The 22308-nt window shown below is 32.5% G+C and overlaps 1 protein-coding gene across 1 annotated transcript; it reads left to right on the forward strand.

The window, feature by feature from the left end:
• The first annotated feature begins 2457 nt into the window (after positions 1-2457).
• vtd (RAD21 cohesin complex component verthandi) lies at positions 2458-21305 on the forward strand. The gene is made up of 17 exons (XM_088241606.1): positions 2458-2543; positions 3075-3372; positions 4572-4687; positions 4834-5017; positions 5405-5591; positions 7375-7594; positions 8473-8623; positions 10372-10588; positions 11337-11557; positions 12267-12422; positions 13654-13738; positions 13819-13896; positions 14312-14985; positions 17158-17301; positions 18195-18296; positions 19829-19987; positions 20246-21305. The coding sequence occupies exons 2-17, from the start codon at positions 3115-3117 to the stop codon at positions 20369-20371; spliced, it is 3078 nt and encodes a 1025-aa protein (XP_088097732.1). The 5' UTR covers positions 2458-2543; positions 3075-3114; the 3' UTR covers positions 20372-21305.
• Positions 21306-22308: the final 1003 nt, after the last annotated feature.

Here is a 22308-nt window from a genome sequence, read left to right on the forward strand (position 1 = left end):
ATGTAAAATGCAAAAAATATTTTAAAGTAATAAAATCGTGATTTATGTTGTATAACCATACACAACATGAACCTATAATTTTTAATCAAAATATTATAATTATTAAAGTAAAAATACGTAAGTATTTTATTCCACTTGAAGTTATAATTTTTAATAAAAATAAATAAAAGTTGAAAAAATCTACATTAGGCGTATTTTTATTTTAATTATTAAAATGCACTTCCACCAAGAAATGTCGTTAGAAAAACTTAATCTTCTAATATTATAGATGAGTTGGTGACCCAATTATTTAAAAATCTTATATTTTTCAGCTTCGTAACATATTATTTGTATTGTATTATGGTATGAAAATAAAAGGGCAATGAATAAATGTTTGATTAAAAATGAATTTCTTGTTTTATTTGTTATTTTCATTTTATTTATTAAGAAAAACAACAGCAATACAAAAAAATATACACAACATTATAAATAAAAAAAAAATAAAGCCAAATCAGTTTTCCACATAAATACAATTATAAAAACCCAGTTTAGTTAGTTTGTGTAAGTGGAATGTGGTTTTTGTAGGTATGTGAATATGTGTGTGAGTGTATATGGGTGCGAGGGTGAGTTTATGGACAGGGTGAGTGTGTGTTTGTTTTAAGTGAATAAAAAAAACTTAAATTAATAATGCAAAAATATTTCTTTTTATAAAGAAACACATTTTTTAAACTATAATAGTTTAGTAATTCTTGTTTTAAAAGTGATTTTACTGCAGTTAAATATATCTATAATATTGAAAAATACATTTTAATTACGCGCTCAGCGAATCAGAGGAGAGTTCTGTACATAGTTGGTGCGAACTGTAGGTACATGGAAAAGAGATAAATTCGTTTGAAGGGTGCGGCAGCCAGGTACATTAAGGGCCAACTCAGAAACCAGAAGAGGTTATAGTGCAGAAAGTATTAAATTTCAAGAATAGCATTGCCGTCTCTCCTCGATTGTCTTATTACATTATCATGTAATATTATGTTAATGTGGGTCATCTTTATTAATGTGAAAATGATACTCAAAACATAATACGAAATACAAAATGTTTTTGACGTTTATAAACGTCAAAATGTTTGGAATTTACGACAGACATTTTGTTTCTAGTGCCCAGTGCCAGACCTTGAATCTAAACGGTGTTGACAAGAACCTATGGACGGAAGCCAAAATCTTATAATTTTGCTTTCGATTACCGAATGATCGAATTAGGTTAAAATACTTTATTAAAGTATTTGAATATTCAAAATGCTACGATATCTTCATTAATTAATAAATTGAGAATCAGCGTCAGTTTGACGACCATGAAGTAAAATAAAAGGCCAAATATGTTTCATAAATGGCTTTTTGTTTCAAAAAACATATGTTTGACACTTACGTGAGACGTTTTTTTACTACCAAAGACCTTTTGGCCCAATAACAGTGGTAAATTTAAGCGCAGTATACCCAGGCTTAAAAAAAACACATTTGATTTTTGTGTTAGCACCGGAAATTGAACCCAGAATATTCTGTGTGTGAGTCAAGTGTTTAAACTACTACATCGAGGAGGCTGCCTTTTTTTGTAAAGTGAAATGGACAAAAAGTTTGATAACTCGCATTTTGAATTAATTTCCGTACCTTGTATAACATAAACACCCTTTTAATTTGTAGTGTATCGTAATTTTTAAACTACTTTAGTAAATAATGTTACAGTTAAAAAAATTAAAACGTCTGTAAATAAATATTGTTATCTGCATATCCCTTAATGAGTTTGTAACTAAAGTTTGTTTGTATCACATTATGTAGAATATGTTTTTAAAATATATAAAAAAAAAATTGAAATATATATTTTTTCACTATATTCTCTTAATTTTTATGATATTATACGGTTTATGTTTTTTACTTAATGTGTATAATTTATGTTCTATCAGTTTTATAAGTTTTGAATGGCATTTACTTTATTTGGATTGTAATTTTTAAATAAATTGTTATTTTAAATATTGCATCATATGAAATTATTTACTGCTATTTCTTGTTTAAGTATTTACTGCTATTTCTTGTATTTGGATTGTTTTTAAATTTTTAAATTGTTTCATTTGTATTTATTTAAAAAAAAAAAAACTTTATATCTCGCTGTATCAATTATTATGGCTAAACACGGTCAAGGCCTAAAAATCTATAATATATTTGTGAATATGCATAAAAACGCAATCAGAAATGAATAAATAAAATAAATTAATTTGGTTTTAAGTAAAACGAAAATTTTCTTGTAAAGTATAATTTTTTGTAATTATCGAGCAGTTTCATTTATAAAAATAATCTTTTAATGTTGCAAAGTATATAAAAGAATACCGCCAACTTATCATTTTTTTCGCTTTTTGTAAGAACATACCCCAATTTTATATTCAATATGTAGATACCTTTTTTTTAATTCTGAAAAGAGAAAACATATTTTATGAACACGCACGTAACCGCCATTCGTCGAGTAGTTCGCCATCTTGCAGCTAAATTGTTGTCATGTTTACGTTTATTTGTGTCAGAAGGTAAATTTTGGTGATTGGGCAGTTTATTATAAGTTTTAACGTTGATATTATGTATTTTTATAATGAATTATATAAATGTTTATCGGCTTTCGTGTAGTTATATCGTTTCATCGACATGGTTTGGCTGGTGTAACTGTGATTTCTATGCCTGTTAGATTAGGCGCCAAAGTGTATTTTGACTTCATTCGTGTTATTTAATGTATTTTCTCCAATTATCCCAATCATTATAATTCAAATTTATTATTGCTGTATTTTTTTTCATTAAAATACGGTCGAATTCGTAATAACAAACACCGAAACTTATGCCAAGCCGCCTGTTGTCAACCTGGAATGGAATGCTTCCTTTAATTGCACTGATTGTGGTTTATTACCGTAACGTTATAAGGTTTTCCAATGATATCTGGTTTATTAAATCTATTTTAACCCACTATGAACTATACAAGTCGAATTTATGAACTATTTTTCTCGCTGTCAAGAATCGAATGAAGATTTGGGTTATGTGGATTGTAATATTGTTGTTTTTTCTTTCAGCATTATATTATACAGAATCGAGAAATAACAGGGAATAAACATGTTTTACGCACATTTTGTGCTGGCCAAGAAGGGCCCCCTAGCCAAGATTTGGCTGGCGGCCCATTGGGACAAGAAATTGACAAAAGCTCATGTGTTTGAGACTAATATAGAGAAATCCGTTGATGGTATTCTGCAGCCCAAAGTCAAGATGGCGCTGAGAACCTCCGGACATTTGCTCCTCGGAGTTGTGAGAATTTACTCGAGGAAAGCTAAATACCTTCTTGCAGACTGCAATGAAGCTTTTGTCAAGATCAAGGTAATGTATTCCGTCTACACTAGTTTAAAATGATTCAGAGCATTAATAATACCTACTTCACATCATATTATAAAAAAATATTTGCATAAATTGAAATTGTGCATATCAAAAATTTTTATGTAATAAAATATGTGCAACATGTTACACAATGTAAATACATCAAAATTTGTATTTGGGATTAAAAATTAATGAACAATAAATGTAATGAATATGTATTTACAGGAACAGGGTACTTTTATAATGTTTATTTCTTTACATTGGGTTTGATTCCGTAGTGTAGATTAAGTAATTCTTAATAACTGCAAATGCATAATATTTTATTGTAACTCTACCACGCTTTGCGTAGTAATATTTATCATGAATGAACATATTTTATCATAAATATTTTAGTTTATCATTAGAATGTAAATTACCAAAGTAAAATAATTAAAAAAAAAATTATTCAGTCATAAATATATCTCAATTCCAGTCACTTGATAGAAATTATATTTTTTCTAAAACTTATGCATGGCTTAAAAGAAGTTAACTATATGAATATAACAAATTGTTATTTTAGACAGAATCTAGGCGTTGCTTGAAAAATAAAATACTAATTAAGTGATCATCATATTTTAATTTCCGCAAATTTTAGTGCACTTTTCAGACCAAATAATGAATATTGTAATATGTAAATTATAAAATTAAACTTGTCAATTGTTTGCTTAATGTTTCAACGATGCTATTTACAAAATATATTTTTCTTATGAAAACAAGTAAAATATATTACAGTTATTATGTTAAATGTGCATCTTTGAAGCTAAAAAAAATAATAAAACATTTTTTGTGGGACATTTTAATATTTTTCTATTGTAAAAATATATTTGCGTTCTTATGGTTTATTGAATACTTCAATTTTGGGGCCATTTTCTTTTAGTCATAAATAACTGTTGAAAATGGGAAACATGTTGTGTTTGAGCGAGGTTTAAACCTTGAATCTCATGGTCCACCACGCTACCACGGGATCACAGCCTGTCTTTAACCCTCATAATATTGTAATATTTTTTTTTGCTTTATTTCTCAGACATTTAAATATAAAAAACCCAGTGTATTAGATGTATACACATCAGCTTAATTCTGCTACTGTATAATATAATAATAATTATTAAATTTAGATGGTGTGCTTGAGTGTTACTAAATGTAAATGATGTATGACTTTACAGATGGCTTTCCGGCCAGGAATGGTGGACTTGCCAGAAGAACATCGCGAAGCGGCTATGAATGCCATCACTCTTCCAGAAGTCTTCCACGACTTCGACACAGCAATGCCGGAATTGAAGTAAGGTTTTTCTAACATCTCTATTTTATAAATAAAATACCCTATTTTACTAGGTATATGTTTTACAACTTTGTCTAATATTTAACAGTAATTGTAAATGAACTATGAACCAAATGCATTTATTAAAATGGTAAATTTGTTCCTAGCGATGTGGATATCGAGGCCCAATTTTCTTTAAACCAGTCTCGTGCCGAGGAGATCACAATGCGAGAAGACTACGGCTCCCTGACCCTCGTAACACACGATGATGGGTTCGGTGACATCGGCTTCGATACCGATGGACCCGATATTATGAGAGATGCCATGGGTCCGGAAGCTTCGCTTGAACAGGTAAACTCATATTTACATTATTTGGGATATTTGTAGCACTGACTTTGTGGATCATTGTTATATTTTAGAGATATATAAATAAAATTACTTTGTTTTATGAACCACTTTTTTTTGACACAACCAACTAGTTTCGGCAACTACACGTTGCTCTCTTCAGGTTTATATTGGTTCATAAAATAAAATAATTTTATTAGATATTATATCTCTCATATATTTGTCATGATAAAGCCAATTTTAATTTAAAAAACTTAACATCTGAATGAATTTATTTAAAAAATAAATATAACAATTTTTAAAACATTTAAGTTTGTAAGTGAAAATTCTTGATGGAAGTTCATTGTAATTTATTATATAAATAACAATTTTCGTAATATTTTTTCTTTTTAGAGTAATCTTCTGTTTGCGGACGGTCCTTCAATAGATTTAGGGGGCAAGGAGTCTATGTCTGCTCCCCTTGGAACAGCTGGCCCCAGCATGGTGCCCCCATCAGGCCCCACTATGACATCTCCAACCGCCCGCCACGCTGCGCCCTTGGATGATGGGTTTGGAGGAACTATCGGAGATGACTTTTCTCGTAAGTGACTACCGAATATATGTTACACATATCGCTAGCCCAAAGCAACAGTGAGATAAACCCGATATTTCCAATTTTGAGAAATACGTGCAGATATGTTAATAAATTAATTAAATGAATTTTTTGAAATAATAAAATATTGAAGGTAGATGGTTAACCTATGTGAAAATATTATATTTATAATCTAATTTAAATAATTGAATCCACTCAGACCCATTGCACACCTGAAAGTCTGATTATCTCAGAATATGTTCTTCAGAAATGCCTCACTTTTGCTTTGGGCTAGCGACATACAGAATTTCAATGATTTATTTTTATATCTCACCTATCGAATCTTCTGCAGAGATATTCAAAATTCAATTTATAAATTATTAAACACATAAGTTGTTTTGAATTTAAAACACTTATGAGTTTTGTGCACATGTTGAGTTTAGAAGTAAACTGTTGAAGTCGAATAAGGTTGAAAAAATCAGACAATCATTTAGTTCAGCAGAAAAAACGGTAATCTCAGCTGATGCCTCTCAAAGGTTAAATAAATTTGAACCGAGATCTGTAAACGAGGTTAAAAGGATTGTTGTGGCTTTACTCAACAAACAATTCATATTATATCCGATTCCAACATGGCTTTTGAATAAATGTATTACTTTATTGACTCCATTTTTAACAGATTTATTTAATACATCCATGGACCACAGCATTGTTCTAAAAGCCAAAAAGAAAGATAATATAACTCCAATTTTAAAAAAAATCCACAACTAGATGTCGAAGATCTTTCCAATTTTTCCTATTTCTAATCTATTGTATAAAAAATACTAGAAAAAAATAGTTTCTAATAGGTTATTTAATTACATTGAGCATCTGTAAGAGAATCGGCATACCGAAGTTTTTAGTCCACCGAGACGGGAGTGATAAGAGTACCGTCTGACATTATAATGCCAGTAGACTCTAGTCATTTGGTGTTGTGGGGTCTGGGACACGAGCGCTGCGTTTGATACTGTAGACCATAATATTTTGCTTGAATGCCTGGAGAAACTTATGGTATTTGTGATCAGGCACATATGTAGTTCAGTTCGTATCTTCTTGAAAGATAATATGCAGTTGTGTTCCAGGATAAAAGCTCACTCAACTCTTGAGTGTCTACTGGAATGCCTCAATGCTCAGTACGCTGACCAGTCCTCTATCTCCTATACTCTAAAGATATAGAGAATGTTGATTGTGGTCTCTTTGCTGTGCGTATTATACGCAGATTTATTTTTACTGTAAACCAGACGAGAGGAGTGTGCTTGTTAACTTAATTAATGGATTCATTGAGAAAATAGGAAACTGGATGGCTTCAGCCAGATAACAGAATTTGATTCGGGATACGGCACTACCCAGTACAAGGAGTACCGCTTTACCCACCATCAAACTACTGGGAGTCTTCCTTAATTCTGACCTCTCTCTTGACGCTCAAATTGGTAGAACTATAAGTTCATGCTTCTACCAGCTGAGACAAATCAAATGCATATGCAAAAATTTGCTAGTTGATGCCACCAGTCAATTAATGAAGTAAATTAATTCCCTCAACCAAGATGTCCATATTTTTTTATTAAAGGGGTTTTACAAATACAGAGGTTATAAGCAATTTACAAATATAAAAATAAAATAAAATTTGGTATTCGAATAAATACTAAAGTACTGCAAATTAACATTTTATTTTATTTATTAAGTTTATTTAAAAGCATGTAATCAGATTACATTAATTTACGATATTACGTACAATGTTTAATCTGTGTGATACCAGATGCAGGGGGTCTATTTGAGGGCGACCTGTTTGGGGAAGTGTCTGCCGGGCCGGGGGTAACAGGGGGCGGCGGTGGGGGTCTGCGCCGCGAGTTGGAGGAGGCGGCTGCCGCCGTCACCCCGCGAGCTGCGGCCCCCCACGGGGCGGAGCCTCGCCACGACTCGGACGATGACGACGATGGGATGGACCACTATGATGGAGGCATGTCTCCATCGCACAGGTATTTTTTATTTTTCACAAAATTTGCCATACAAAGTAAATTTAAAATAGTTTATTTGTCTGTCGTGGTCTAATTAATGGTCAGCAGGTTTGGCTATCACACAAGAGGTATCGGGTTTGATTCCTGGTATACCTGAAGCGTAAGATTGATGACCTTACCTACATGTAACAGTTAGTCAAAATTCGCCGCATGTTATAATTTGTCTTCTTGTTCTCTTAATTTTTAATACCCAAACTTAAGGTAAAAGTTTTGTAATGAAACATTCATGACGGTTTTTGAGAAAGGCATTCTTATTTAATACCGACCCCAATAATTACAACATGCAGCAAATTAACAGTGTTTTAACATAAGTTGTGTCCATTTTTTTCCAAATGAATTGAACAAATGGATACGACAAAATTACAACAAATTAATCAATAATTCATGGCATCTTCAATGTACACTGCCCAAATATCGCGAGCAGCTTTGGCAGCTTTTTTCCCGATTGAAAACGAACAGAAGGGGGTCAAACATGCCCACTTTCGTCTTCTTGACATTCCATTTTGAAGGCCTGTAGTCAAATAAAATAATGTATGTAACGTAAAAGCAAACAATGTCTTTTAGAGCGGAAAATTTTCTTTCGAATGACAAATAAATAACCTTTACTATTTTGTTATACTTTTGGTGCTTATTTCATTTGGAAAAAAAAACAGACGCAACTGATGTTAACACCTAGTGTATTTAAAATTGTGTTTTTACGCATCAGTTTATTTAACACTCGTGTTAACAGCTCTAGTGTGAAGTAGTTAGTGTTTCTACACTGTTTTACTTGATCTTTGGGTAGAGCTGACTTTATTGATATAGATGAGAGTAATATAGTTAAATGTTTTGTATGGCAGTTGGGACGGTTCAGCCCACGGGTCTCCCCACCGGGGACAAGGCTCCAGCAGCGATCAGCAGCCGGCCGGTAGTGGCTCTCCCCACCCCCAGCTTCCCGATCACCTGCTTCTGCCCCCTCCCAGTGTACCACCGCCAAGTGTCCACGTTCAGGTAATACTTCCCATACTTCGAAAACCTGTTGATTTTCTCCGCAATAATAATTTGTGATATCATCAATTACGTTGAATTAATAATTGTGTTTCTATAGGCAATTGTATTTTGCCTATTTTTAACTCTGCAGACATATCTCAAATTAATGCCCTTTTAAAATGAAAAATAAATACAGATTTTGTTTTTATATTTATTTAATAAATGATAATCTTTCGTATCCAGTGTTTAAGACCCAAAAGACAAACAAGCGGGCTACCGACACTGGGTATTTTATGCCGCGGTTTTAAGTATATTAACGTGTCCCACATCCCGCCTTATATTCAATTCGAAAACAAGTATTTCTCTGAACGGACAAATAAATTAATATATTGTTGAAATTATTTCAGCGTGCCGCTGCTGGCTATATCATCACTTAAGTTTGTTTTTGTCCAACATGCCATTTTTAAAAAAATTGAGCTAAGTGTACCAGGAGTTCTGAGAAAGCCTTTATTAAAAAAATTACAAAAATATTTGTAAAAAATTCTTTAAGGGGTTTTTAAACTAATTTTGTCTTAAGTTGTGGTCATTCTTTATGCCTATTTCGTAAAAAAAAAACTTAAAAGCTTTATTTATGCAGATTTGTGTTTTGGTCTGTTGGACAAAAATGAACTGAAGCGACGATGTGTCAAAATTCCGATTATAATTTATACTAAGAAAGACGACTCTAGCGTTGATAAATACTCCCAAAGTTTGATTGAATTACAGTGAAAATCGAATCACTTTAAATTGATTTTAATGAATTTAGACTATTATTTAACTTATTTTATCTTGGATTATGAAAGGATTTTTAATAGCATGTCTGTAAAAGGCGCAAGGAGCATGACGGAAAAGGCCATTTTGGGAATTTTTACGCAAGTTCCTGCATTTATTTCTCACAAGATTTTGAAGATTTCAGTTTGAGATTTCATTCACTGTATGTTTACCGAACTATCCGTATTGACAGTTTAATTATTCAGTATATTGTTAAGGCTGTAGTCTGGTAAAACGAACTCAAAATGAGGAAATCATAAGATTTTGTCATTTTAAAACTAATGTTTTTTTTCAATCGCGCAATAATGAAAAAATAAAATCAAATAAATTAGATAAAAATAATAATTTTTAAAGGTATTTTTATTAAAATATATACTTAATTTTAAGTAGAAATAAAGGAAAATGTTACATAAATGTATGTGATTTAAAATGCTTGTATTTCTTTTCAAAAACAAAAAATTTTATGTTAAATTTATTATCTTCAAATTATTGCAACAAATTTTTGTTCAATACTTGTCTTTATTGAGGTCCCAGATACCTAAGTTTAGTCTAAATTTGAAATGGCGTAATCTGCCGGTCTAAAAGTAAAAATATTTTAGTTATATTACTTTTAAGTATATTTTTTAATAAAAATGCCTTTAAAAATTATTGTTTTTATCTAATTTATTTGTTTTTATTTTTTATTATTGCGCGATTGAAAAAAAAACATTTGTTTTAAAATGTCAAAATCGTATGATTTCAAACCAGTGAGGTCACATTACTTTTATTTTTGTTTATAGTTCGTAAGAATAAAATATGAATAAATAAATTATCAGTAATATTGTTTCTGTTGGATTGACGCGAAGTGATGTTTCTAATATCTGACCTGACCCTTAATCACATCAAATTGTTTTCGGTACAGACACAATAGCAATCCTGGAGAAATTACATAATAATATATGAAAGTGACTATTTTATAGGAATTGGATGAGAGATCCTACACTCCTATGCTGATAGACCGCGCCCCTAGCCGAGCGGGAGAGGCAGCCTCCATAGGGGCGGGGCTTGATGGGCCCGCCCCCGGAAACGGGTTGGAGGGGGAGGCAGATGGAGAGGCTGATGGTGATCACACGACTTTACTTCACAACGAAGAGGAGTCCTTTGCCCTGGCCCCGGTTGACACCTCTATACTTAAAGGTAATTTACTTTCCATTTTATTTCTGTTTCCTTCATACAGTTGTTAATACAGTTGTGTGTGTAAAATATGGGCTAGTGTTTTCGACTCGATGACTACTTTTGGATGAAAACTCTCACTTGACTACTCTCTGCTACTACTACTTCAAAAAGAAAATCGAGTGGGGATCGGTTCATCTCTTAAGGCTGTAGTCTGGTAAAACGAACTCAAAATGAGGAAATCATACGATTTTGCCATTTTAAAACAAATGTTTTTTTTTAATCGCGCAATAATAAAAAAATATAAATTAGATAAAAACAATAATTTTTAAAGGTAATGCACTGTAAGTTGATATTGGGGAACATTAATTTAGGAGTGCGTTTAGCAGCACTGTAAAACGGAGTCCGGTGGATACAATTTATTTTCACTTTATTTTTGACTAACATGTGACTCTAAAATTGATACATTAGGATAATTTATAGAAACACATGTGTTTCTTTTTTTAAAATAAAATTCTTGTTAGTTAACATACATAGATACATAGTTATGTATTTTATTTTAATTTATTTACCGGTGGATACTTTTGCTCCAGACTAGCATATTCAGACTGGTAATTAAATAATAAAATCCACCATGCGCCGCTGTGTGGGGATAGGGAAATAATTATGATTACTTGTGTTTAAACTAAACGTACAACTCTACCTTACTCGGATTATCTAACTAAACCGATGTACTAATAATATCACACTGATGTCTGGGTTTCCTTGACAGGTATAACGAAGGCCAAACGCAAGCGCAAGCTGATTGTGGATGAGGTGAAGAACATATCAGGAGAGGAGATGAAGAATCAGCTCTCAAATACAACGGACATCGTTACCACCCTGGACTTAGCCCCGCCCACGCGCCGCCTCATGCACTGGAAGGAGACAGGCGGAGTAGAGAAATTGTTCGCACTGCCCGGACGCCCCATACCTTCCAGGCACTTGTTCAAGGTGAGAAAAAAGATGACCGTTATCATCACTCTCCATGTCTCATCTCGCGATGCATTCAAATCGTATCATGATTTGAACGACTTGTCTATTTGTAGCATTCATGGAGGAGGATATAAAGATGTGTTCTTAGTGGTTAAGTCAAAAATACTGAGTTTAAAGTTACCTGCTTGTAGTAATTACCCCACAATATATCAACAGAGTCGAGAATTGTTTTTGAGAAAAAAGTTTAGATGTTTCTGTGGCTTTTGACTTGTCTTGGGCTGATTTGCAAATATTTTTTTTACATTGTGTAAAGTCAAAATGTTCTTCAAACTGTTCATCATCATCATCATTCCCTTTTCGCACCTAATGGTGCATAGGACACTGAATTGGTACGCCAATCGCAGCGTATCTTGATCATTATGTTACATGAAGGTAAGATGATCAGTCTTACGCTTCAGGTTCCAGCCCAGGGACTATGAAATATTCAAGTGTGAAAACACCCCTTTAAATAGATATTTCGTATCAACCATGTCGGGAATCGAACCTGAGACCTCTTGCATGGCAGGCTAACGCGCTGACCATTACACCACAAGGCCGACAAATAAATAAACATTTAAAATTTTGTCTGTTCGAGCGTACATATTTCTTTGAGTTTTTTCAAGCGATGTCTCAGGAGAAAAAAAAACAGACGTACCTTATGATTTTCAATCACAAATATTTTTTTCAGAATTACCAGCGTAATATGACGTACCGAGCCGCGGATCTGGAAGATGGCGAGGAAAAGGAGCGGGGAGCTCCGGAACAGCCCCTCCAGCAAGCAAGCCCCCCCACACCCGCCCCCCAGCAAAGGAGGTCTGGGAGGAAGAGGAAACTCGAGGAAATGGTGAGAAATATCACCAATCAAATCAAAAAGTCTCCTGTCTTCTGAACCTTTCATTTCAAATTTACAAACATTTTATTTCGTCTATGCTAACGATGAATAAGTTCTGTTGTTTCTTTAAAAATAAAATGTTAATAGACTATTCAACTAACCCAAACATTTTATGTATCATATTATAAGTGGTATAATTTATAAAACCAGAAATCTATCGCAACTCTCTTATCATTGGTTAATTCTGATGAACTAGTGACTTCATGAAAAGTAGTTCGTTCTTATTATTTTTTTCATATATTTTTTGTAAACTTTGCTGTACGATTTAATGCTCTAATTTTTACCGTGCCTAAGAAAACATTTTTATATTCAATTTCCCCTTAGGGCTGAACTTCCTCATTAGGTACCCAGTAAATCTGTAAAGATAAGTTACAAAACGACTCACATTTTTACATGTGATGATCTGGGAAAATCTTTGAATTATCATTAACATTTTTACTTTTTATCGTAAATGAATCTAGTATTATCTCGGTTATGACAAAATTGATATAATATAATTGTCTAATCCAAGATAAAATTAATAGAAACAACAGGAACTAATTAAATTTATACGAGATCACCCAAAAAATATACTTATTGATAACAGTGACCGTGAAAACCTGTGCACCTATAGAATCAGGTCGTGGTCCCGTGGCTAGCATTGCGGACTCACGGATCGGAGGTCCGAGGTTTGAACCTCACTCTACCACAACTTGGTTTCAATTGTCTTATTGTGAGTTATTTACAACTTGTTGAAAATGGCCACCAAAATTGAAATATTTAGGTAAATTATAAGAATGCTAATATTTATTTTTCAATAAAAAAAAATAAAAAAACAACAGGATTTAAACTGTAGATTAAAATCATTATAATTGTATAGTATTTTTAATAATCTGTACTAAAATTGCGCTGTATAATCATCTATTTTTATTAATAAATACTTATCGTAGTATTATTTAACAGGTTGAGTTGATTATTATTTATTTATTTAGGAACAATAACAAAATATCCGTAATGCTTTATCGGTTACATACAAAACGAAATATTACTGGTCCGGTAATCCTTTATACCGTTCGCAGCATAAGTTACAAGAATTATAAAAGAATCTTAAGCATTGAAAACTAAATAATACAAAAATAAAGTAATCAAAAAATACCAACTAAATAAAAGCAATTGTTTATTATGTGATTTTATTTTATTTCAGGCTAACGCTACTCCCGCACATGAGTCGGAAATGCCTGACATGGAAATACCAGCACCAGTACCCCAGGACTATCAGCCATCCATTGGTATTTATCAATTCTATGTATTCAATAAATTACATTGTACTTTGTCATCGGTGTTGATTTTGTTTATTTCTTTGTTATAGAAATTCCAGAAATGCTGCCTCCCGGCACCCCTGGCTATCCACAAACACCCGTACACGATATGGATCCACAAACTCCAGGTGATAAAGAATAATCTTTAAATATGGCGTATAAACTCGCACTTTTGTCCACTATACTCCATAGTCCTAACGCTCCACTATACCTTCGTGAGAAATTTCAACGCTTTGTTCTCATTCTCAAAGTACCATCTTAATTTTCATCCACAATTTCTTTATAAATTCATAAACTTTGTATCACATATTTCTTCCTTTGATTTTTAGCGTTTGAAAATATACATATTCCTTGTTTAGCTGTGAAAGAGTTAAACGGTGTACATATGTGATAAATTTTTGTTTTTAAATAGCTGTATTTCACAATATGTCGTCTTTTGCTTAATGTAATTTGACATTACATCACCGTTTCCAAAGGGATTTTTTAGCCTAGTATTTTAAGAGTTAATAAACATGTTCCATAAGGTAATTGTTGTTTTTTCAGGTGGCATGCTCAGTAGTCTAGGACCTTTGACACCCGGAGTTCTCGGGCCTCTAACTCCGGGTACCTTACTACAGGGTGGTATAACCCCTGGAGGGCTACAGCACGGTGGCTTGACCCCCGGAGGCTTGCAACATGGCGGCTTAACCCCGGCGGACCTGCAACACGGGGGCATGACCCCTGGCGGTCTGCAGCACGGAGGAATGACCCCTGCTGGTCTACAGCATGGAGGAATGACTCCAGCCGGTTTACACCACGGAGGAATGACTCCGGCCGGTTTGCACCATGGAGGCTTGACTCCGGCTGGCTTGCACCACGGAGGAATGACACCAGGCGGCTTACAGCACGGCGGGATGACGCCCGACATGATGCAACACGGAGGAATGACCCCCATGGGGCTGCAGCACGGCGGCATGACCCCGGCTGGTTTGCACCACGGCGGAATGACCCCCGGTGGTCTGCAGCATGGTGGAATGACCCCCGTTGGCCTGCAGCATGGTGGAATGACCCCTGGTGGCCTGCAGCACGGTGGAATGACTCCTGGAGGGCTCCAGCACGGTGAAATGACCCCTATGCAGCACGGTAGTATGATGCACCACGGCGGGATGACCCCTTCTGCTCTGCAGCACGGCATGGTGGATGATATGCCAATGATGCCACATCTTCCCGCAGACCAGGTATATTTTTTGTATGATTAAAACAAGCTAATGTCTTTAGACAACCACTTACACAACTGAAATTTTTCTCAAACCTCTCTCTTATTTCAATTTAAAGACAACTACTAAAACAAGTTAAAATTCTGAAGTCCAAAGGTGAGCCATTAAGCTATCGCCTGGCCTGAAACAACTTCGGTACGATCTCAAGACTCGATAGACATATATTTTTTTATTTATATATCAACGGTTCAAAGAACCTTTAAAAATAAAACGTTTTACAGAAATAATCACAGCAGTGAACAATTCATTTTGTAATATATAATATGAAATAAAACTATTTGATTCAACTAAATAATTAAAACTAAACAAATTAGTACATTTTTTTTTTTTTTTTAAACTGCAAAAAAATTTAAAAAGAAACATACAAATATAAGATGACAATAAAAGATAACAAATCCAAGTGAGAAAACATTATGTTCCAAATATAAATATAGCAAATTAAATTTGAGAATATTTTAACATAAACATAAAGTGACTAGTATTTAGCTAGGTTATAATGAAAAAGAAAAATAATGCTACAATAAGATTTTATAAATAATACTTTTTTTTATCAATATGAAAGCTTAAATAATATATATAGTCAACATTTACTATAGCTGCCCGAATTTAAATTCCACGTTCAATCTGAAACAGGATACTCGACTTCGAGGCCATAGTCTCAGCCTGTAGAAAACCAGATTCAACCTTAACTCACAAAGCATTTACTGAGCAATAAGGTTGTCGATAGTTGGAATAAGCTACCACAAAAGCTGGTCGCAATGTGTATTCTCAACAATTTCATCAATGGGTCAGATTTGTCTTGAATAAGTAAAGATAAATAATAAACTAGCTTTTATTCAAATAGATTTAAACATATGAGCCCATTGCAGGAGAAATGAACTAACATTGTAAAGGTGAAGTAAACTCATTGCTTATATTTCTTACATTTCTGTAGTCAGATTAATACAAACACCTTTTTTCCTGGTTCTTTATGTACAAAACATCCACGTTGATTAAAAATATCACAGCAGTTTATTAAAAAAAAATAGGTAAAAACCTCATGCAGTTAAAAAATTGAATACAAAAGTTTGACCATTTTGTCAGTTTTCTCACTCCACCTACACTGCCCTCATAAGAAAGAAGGACGTTCCTACATAAAACAAAAAATGGAGAAAATAAATATTTTGTAACTTGGAGATTGAAAAATTAGCTGTGTGAAAAATACTACAAAAATTAAGTATATTATTATGCGACAGTATATATTATGGTTAGCCCTAACGGAATATATATACTAATTTTTATAAATTTTACGTTATATATTTAAAAATTAACATTTTCATCTTCTTTTTAGTAAAAAAATACAAGAAAATATTTTATACTTCAATGAAAAGACGTTTCAAGCTAGAAACACCCTTTTTATTTAGTAATTACGTAAATGTCTTTCTTTTTTAGTGTTAATATGCCAATTGATTCTACTCAACTAAATAAAATAGACGTTACTGGCCATTTACTGTTTTTCAAACTAGTAACGCCGACCTAATAATCAATTAACTTCGAAATTACCAGCAGATTTTAAATTTAATTGAAATCGAGTAGGTACATTCATTTCAGATGTCTTTAAAAACAGAATAGAAGAAAAAATAAGTATTTTAATCAGTCTTTAATAATTATATAAGTCAGAACAGCCTTTTATATTTAGTAATCTTCAAGACTTTTTGCAGTTTAGTCTCATTTATTAGTGAAAATAATAGGGTCGTGGTTATTTTAGGAAGATAATTCAAGTACCAGTAGATGCATATTTTTTTTTCCTGATTCTGAATATGTATTAAACTCATTTTCAAAAAAAATGTTAGATGTGTCCTTTCTTATGACGGCAGTACAATGGGCTCATATCAGCTTAGGCTGCTCACTTAAAATGAAATAATAATATGTTATTAAAAAATTTCAAACATAACCACCTAGACCAGCTGATATCCTAAGAAAACTGTTAATAAAACAAGTTATTTATTATTTAAGCATGAATGGCCCGATTATTCCCGCCCTGGGGGTGAGGTCCAGTGGCGTACGAGATATTTCGATCTTTAAATTGTTTAATGTTTTAAAAAAATACTGTACAAACAAGTGGAGTCAAATAATACTTGTGTGTTTTTGCAGGTGTCCTCTCTCTTGGGGGATCACGGTACTCCCGGGGCAGGAGTGTCCCCTTCCCCCCTACGACCTGGTCTGGAACTGGAACACACCGTCCCTATGGAGCCCCTTCCACTACACGGGATCACCGAACAGACTCACCATTATCAGGTAAATAATTACATTAAATTTGGGTTTTATTTCACAGCTGTAAATGTAGTTTTTACTACCAAGATATCATTAGAGCAATGAGAAGGTTTTTAACACTGAAATTTGGCTATGGAAAATTGAGTCTTCAATTATTTTCTCTAAATATGTTAGATATCAAAGTTTTTTTGAAAAATATTCTTAAAATAAAGATTATTTGACATACATACTTAACATATTGTTTATAAAACCAACTGGGGTGGTATTCTGAATGCTTTCGTGAGCGTTGAGAAAGCTTTTTTAGCCCATATTTAGTATGTAAAAAAGCACCCTGGTCTAAAAGTATGTAAATTTAAAAGTACAACCTTTGCACAATTTCCTAGTAGAAAATATGAGGCGCTGAGAGCCAGAAGAACTTAACTGGCATTTAAACAGTTTTTGGCAAAATGGCTTCCAAACATTTATGACTTGTTTTTTTAAAAGTATAATTTTATTCTTTTAGATATAAATAAATACATTTTTAATATATTTTTAATTTTAGACAATGGTTAATGGTTGCATTTTTTTTTAAAAAACATAAATGCAAAGGAATTGATTTATGTTAACTGAGAGCCTATACAAATTTGACGGTTATGTTTCTCTGGCATAATGCTTTTGTTGAACTTTTTTTTCCCCTTTATATCAAAACATATATATTTTATATAACACAAATTTTTCGTTTATTTTAAACTTCTTGTACAATATAAATGCATATTGACGGGCTTATTGCTAAAAGCAATATCTCTTCTAACCGACCAAAATAAATTAACATATTAATTTTTTTTTTTACATTTTTTACATTTATTTTTGCACCACAACAGGCCAGGAGGCCCAATTACAGTGGTGAATTACATCAAAATATTAACCTACTCTTGCAGCCCGGCGTTGGTGGTGTCTGTATGGCTAATATGGGATACGAGGAATTGCACCAAGCCCATAGTCCACAAGATGATTACGAATTTGCTCCCAGTCCTGGACATGTAAGTGTTTTTATTTTACTTGTCACCATACATATAAATTTGTAAATAAATTCCAGGTGTTTATATTATTTATTTTTAGTTTAAAAACAAACCCCATCATAACAAGGTGCCATGTAATTAAGAATTAGGTATACATTAAGTTGAACCATAGAAGTGAAATTGTTCGACTAAAATGTATCAAAACATATTTTAATATCTTTAAATTTAAACTGCAACTGGTTGAAGCTTCGACTTTACCCTGCCTGAGTAATTTTAAGTGTGAAAGCACTATAATACACTTTATGAATCATAATGTATATGTAACATATTACTTGCTTTATGGTACCGTACTGTGTGTCTTTACTCTTTACTGACGTTTCATATTACACGGCGTCCATCATCAGAGTTGGTATAATTTTTGTGCACTCAAAAATATATTTGTAGATACAGTAAAACCCCTGCTCTACGTTTTTCAAGAGAGCAACAAAAGTGTTAAACCGAGAAAAACGCTAAAGTGAGGAAATGAAAAACTGCAGATTTTTTTTTAAAAACTGTCATAATTGGGGATTATTCATTTTTACCAATGATTTCTTCAAAAATATTTTGTATTTTTTCAATCAATACCACAATGTGTTTTGTTTATTGAATAAAAAAAAAACATGTTTAAATAATTTTATGTAGGTAACTTACCTTAAAAACACGAAAATAAAAATTTGAATTTGCAAAAAATGCATACAAAGATTTTTTTTCTAAATATTAGGAATTTTTTTTTATATGGCATCACCTTTTTTTAGTATGGGGCACCACAGAATTTAAACTGTCATTTACATCGCGGCAAAACTGTTTTACACCTCTATGATAACTGTTTAAAGAATCTTCTTTCCAACTTATGTTTATAACTTCAAATAATATTTCTATTACCAAATTTGTTAACTTTCTGCATCGTAATTTATCGATTTAATGACTTTATTCTTATGCGTAAAATGTCAAAATTAGACACTCAAAACAAAATGGTCAATTACACTGAACCTAATTTGAATTTAGTTTAAGACAACAATTTACAATTTTTTTTATTTACCTTGATTTTGTTCACCATTTTGGGCAAACGCGGCGGCACGCAGCTCGGTGTCTTTTGATAGATCGAATGAGTTTCGAAAAATTTTCAACGTAAAACCTATGAAATGGGCCATGAAAAACGTTAATTGGGGGGATATTTGAATGAGAATGTATGGACAAAAATGGGACCTAAACATTTCATTGTAAAAAGTGGAAAAATGTAAAATTGAGGAACATAAAAAAGAGGTTTTACTGTATATAATATCTAATGAAAAAATCAAGCGTACCTGGAAGCAACTCGCGACATTTGTCGCAAGTTGATGACTGTTAAATATTTTTCTAGGAACTTTAAGGGGATAAAATTAATCGCTGTGTGATTTCGGCCCTTTTAAACATGATTTATTTAAAAGGAACAAACGGTTCCTATTTTTTAATTACCTACAAAAAAAATACGTAAATTAAATTGAAATACTTATATGTCAATCCACAATTTGCAGCCAACGGAAGAGCAACTTCAGGACGAGACAGATGAACAGTTTGAGGAACGGGTTCTCAACAAGCGTGCAGCTCAGCTGTTTGGGCAGATGCGCGGTAAACTCATGGAAAAGGGGGAACTACACCTTAGTGAGATGATTAGTAGAAACCGTCGTAAACAGGTACTATTCCAATCTATATATTCATCATCATCCTCATTCCAGTATGGCTCTATATTGGTGCACTGCGCTCTTGCACCTTTCTTATTCACGCATCGTCATCATTCCCCTTTCCGCACCCAGTGGTGCAAAGGGCACTGCATTTGTTAACCAAATGGAGCATTGAAAAATTATTGGTTTAATAAAATAAGTGAATCGAAGTATCATAAACCTGTCAATTAGTTTTAAAACAATTATAAAAATGATTGAATTTTTTTCCAGGTGGCCCAAAAGTTCTACAGTTTACTAGTGCTGAAAAAGTTCCAGGTGTTGCAAATTAGCCAATCGGAGCCCTATGCAGACATTCTTATCACCAAGGGCGCTCAGTTTGACTCAGATTCCTTATAAACAGACTAACTCCAATCACACTAGAATACGTGCATAACCCTTTGTGAACTACATATACATACATATATATATACATAGTTATAATCCGTACATGCCAACTTTTTTTTCTCCCGTGAAAGTTAGCATTAATTTAACTCTTAATCCTATACTATGTGAAAAAACACGAGCTATTTTCTACCATAAAACATTAACTTATTTTTTATCTCTAGGTTTGGACAAAATATTAATGAATTTGTTATCTTCAAACTTTCAAAGTGACCTTGCTAGGAATCAAACACGAGACCGCTATGCAAAAATTGGTAACATAAAAACGTGGTCGATTACAAATTTTATAAAAAGTATTTGGTTAAAAAATATTCAATTTTTTTCCAAATGAAGAGGACACGACAAAAAAAAATTACAACAGATTAGTAAATAATTCATAGCATCTTTATCGTACACTGCGCAAATATCGCGAGCAGCTTTGGCAGCTTTATTCCCTCGACTGAATGCGAACAAGGGGTGTCGAAAATGCTCACTTTTATCTACTTGACATTCCATTTTGAAGGCTTGTAATCAAATAAAATAATGTATGCAACATAAAAGCTAACACAATATTTTGTAAAGCAGAAAACTTCGAATGACGTTTACCATTTTTTTAAACTTTTAGTGCTCATTTTTAAATTTGGAAAAAACAGACACCTTTTTTTAAAAATATGTTGTATACATTTTTATGTTTTGTGATTTGGTTTACTGAATAGAATGTTTCGAAAGTATTGTTCGATGGATGTCATGTCCATGTGAATCTGGTATTTTCGCAATGAGTTTTTTTACGAACAACACAAAATATGGATATGCACATTGCACACTGTGCCAAATTCTTGAATCTATCTGCAACTGTTTTTTCATAGTTAATCTAACCATTTACACATAGTACGTAAAGCATTTATAAAAATCAATTTAAAAAATGACGTGTTGTCACTCTTCTGTAAATTCGTGATAAATCATTATTTAGTTTTCCTCGCTTCAATGAAATATTCTCCGTTACAATACATCATTACTTAAAGCTTGCGCGGGATGTATGACACGGTATTATTCTATGTAATACATTTATGATATAAAAAATTAAATATATTTATTTACCTATGTGAATAAGCAAAAAAGTCTTAAAATTAAAAAAAAAATTAAAATGTTTATCATGTTTGGCTATCATAATTTTCCACAGCACAAAATATCACATTTAATTTTTATAATTTTTGTTGTGTTTCTTTTATAGAGATTATCTCGTAGACTTGTGATAGGTGCAGTGATTTTTTTTATGGATATTAATTTGTGTGTTTTTTGTTTTTTGGAACACAAAGGGTTATATAAAGTAATAAATTATATAGAGTTTTATATAATAGTTTGTAACATTATTTTAATTTTTATGTGTAATATAAATTATCGATATTTTCACATTTTGACATGGTCTTCATTGCGTTGTTGATGAATAAAGGTTTAAATAATAAGTTTCTCAGTTGTTTGATACAAAAATTTATACTAAAGTATTTACTGCTTTGCCTTCTTTCGTTAAATACTATTGTAATTGTAAAATTTTACAAAATTGATCACTTATTATTATTCGGTAATTATTGTATAAAATTTACATATATGGAATTTTGTGCTAATTAAATAAAATGTGTGAAACTTAAAATACTTTAAGTCAATTTTTGTATAGGTCGACCATTGTAAGGAAGAGTAGAAAAATAAAGACTCGCTGAAGCAAACAAAACTGTCATTCTGGAACTCTTCTAAGGAAGTTTTTAATGAGTGTACATACCTACAGTAAAACTCCAGTTTTTTTTAAATGTTTTTTTTTATTTTTTTATTTTGCACCACAACAGGCCAGGAGGCCCAATTACAGTGGTGAATTACATCCCAGAACACCCAGGCTCGAGAAAAATCATATTTAATTTTTG

The sequence above is a fragment of the Micrasema longulum genome, unplaced genomic scaffold (assembly GCF_059751315.1).
Source record: "Micrasema longulum isolate JH-2025_06_02 unplaced genomic scaffold, ASM5975131v1 h1tg002988l, whole genome shotgun sequence".
In the NCBI taxonomy this organism is placed as follows: domain Eukaryota; kingdom Metazoa; phylum Arthropoda; class Insecta; order Trichoptera; family Brachycentridae; genus Micrasema; species Micrasema longulum.

Bases quoted from the DNA above. Each gene is read 5' to 3' on its own strand.
- vtd (XM_088241606.1), top strand. From the start codon at position 3,115: ATGTTTTACGCACATTTTGTGCTGGCCAAGAAGGGCCCCCTAGCCAAG. The intron at 8,624-10,371 runs GTAATACTTCCC...ACTATTTTATAG, and splicing joins CGCCAAGTGTCCACGTTCAG to GAATTGGATGAGAGATCCTA. The intron at 10,589-11,336 runs GTAATTTACTTT...TTTCCTTGACAG, and splicing joins TGACACCTCTATACTTAAAG to GTATAACGAAGGCCAAACGC.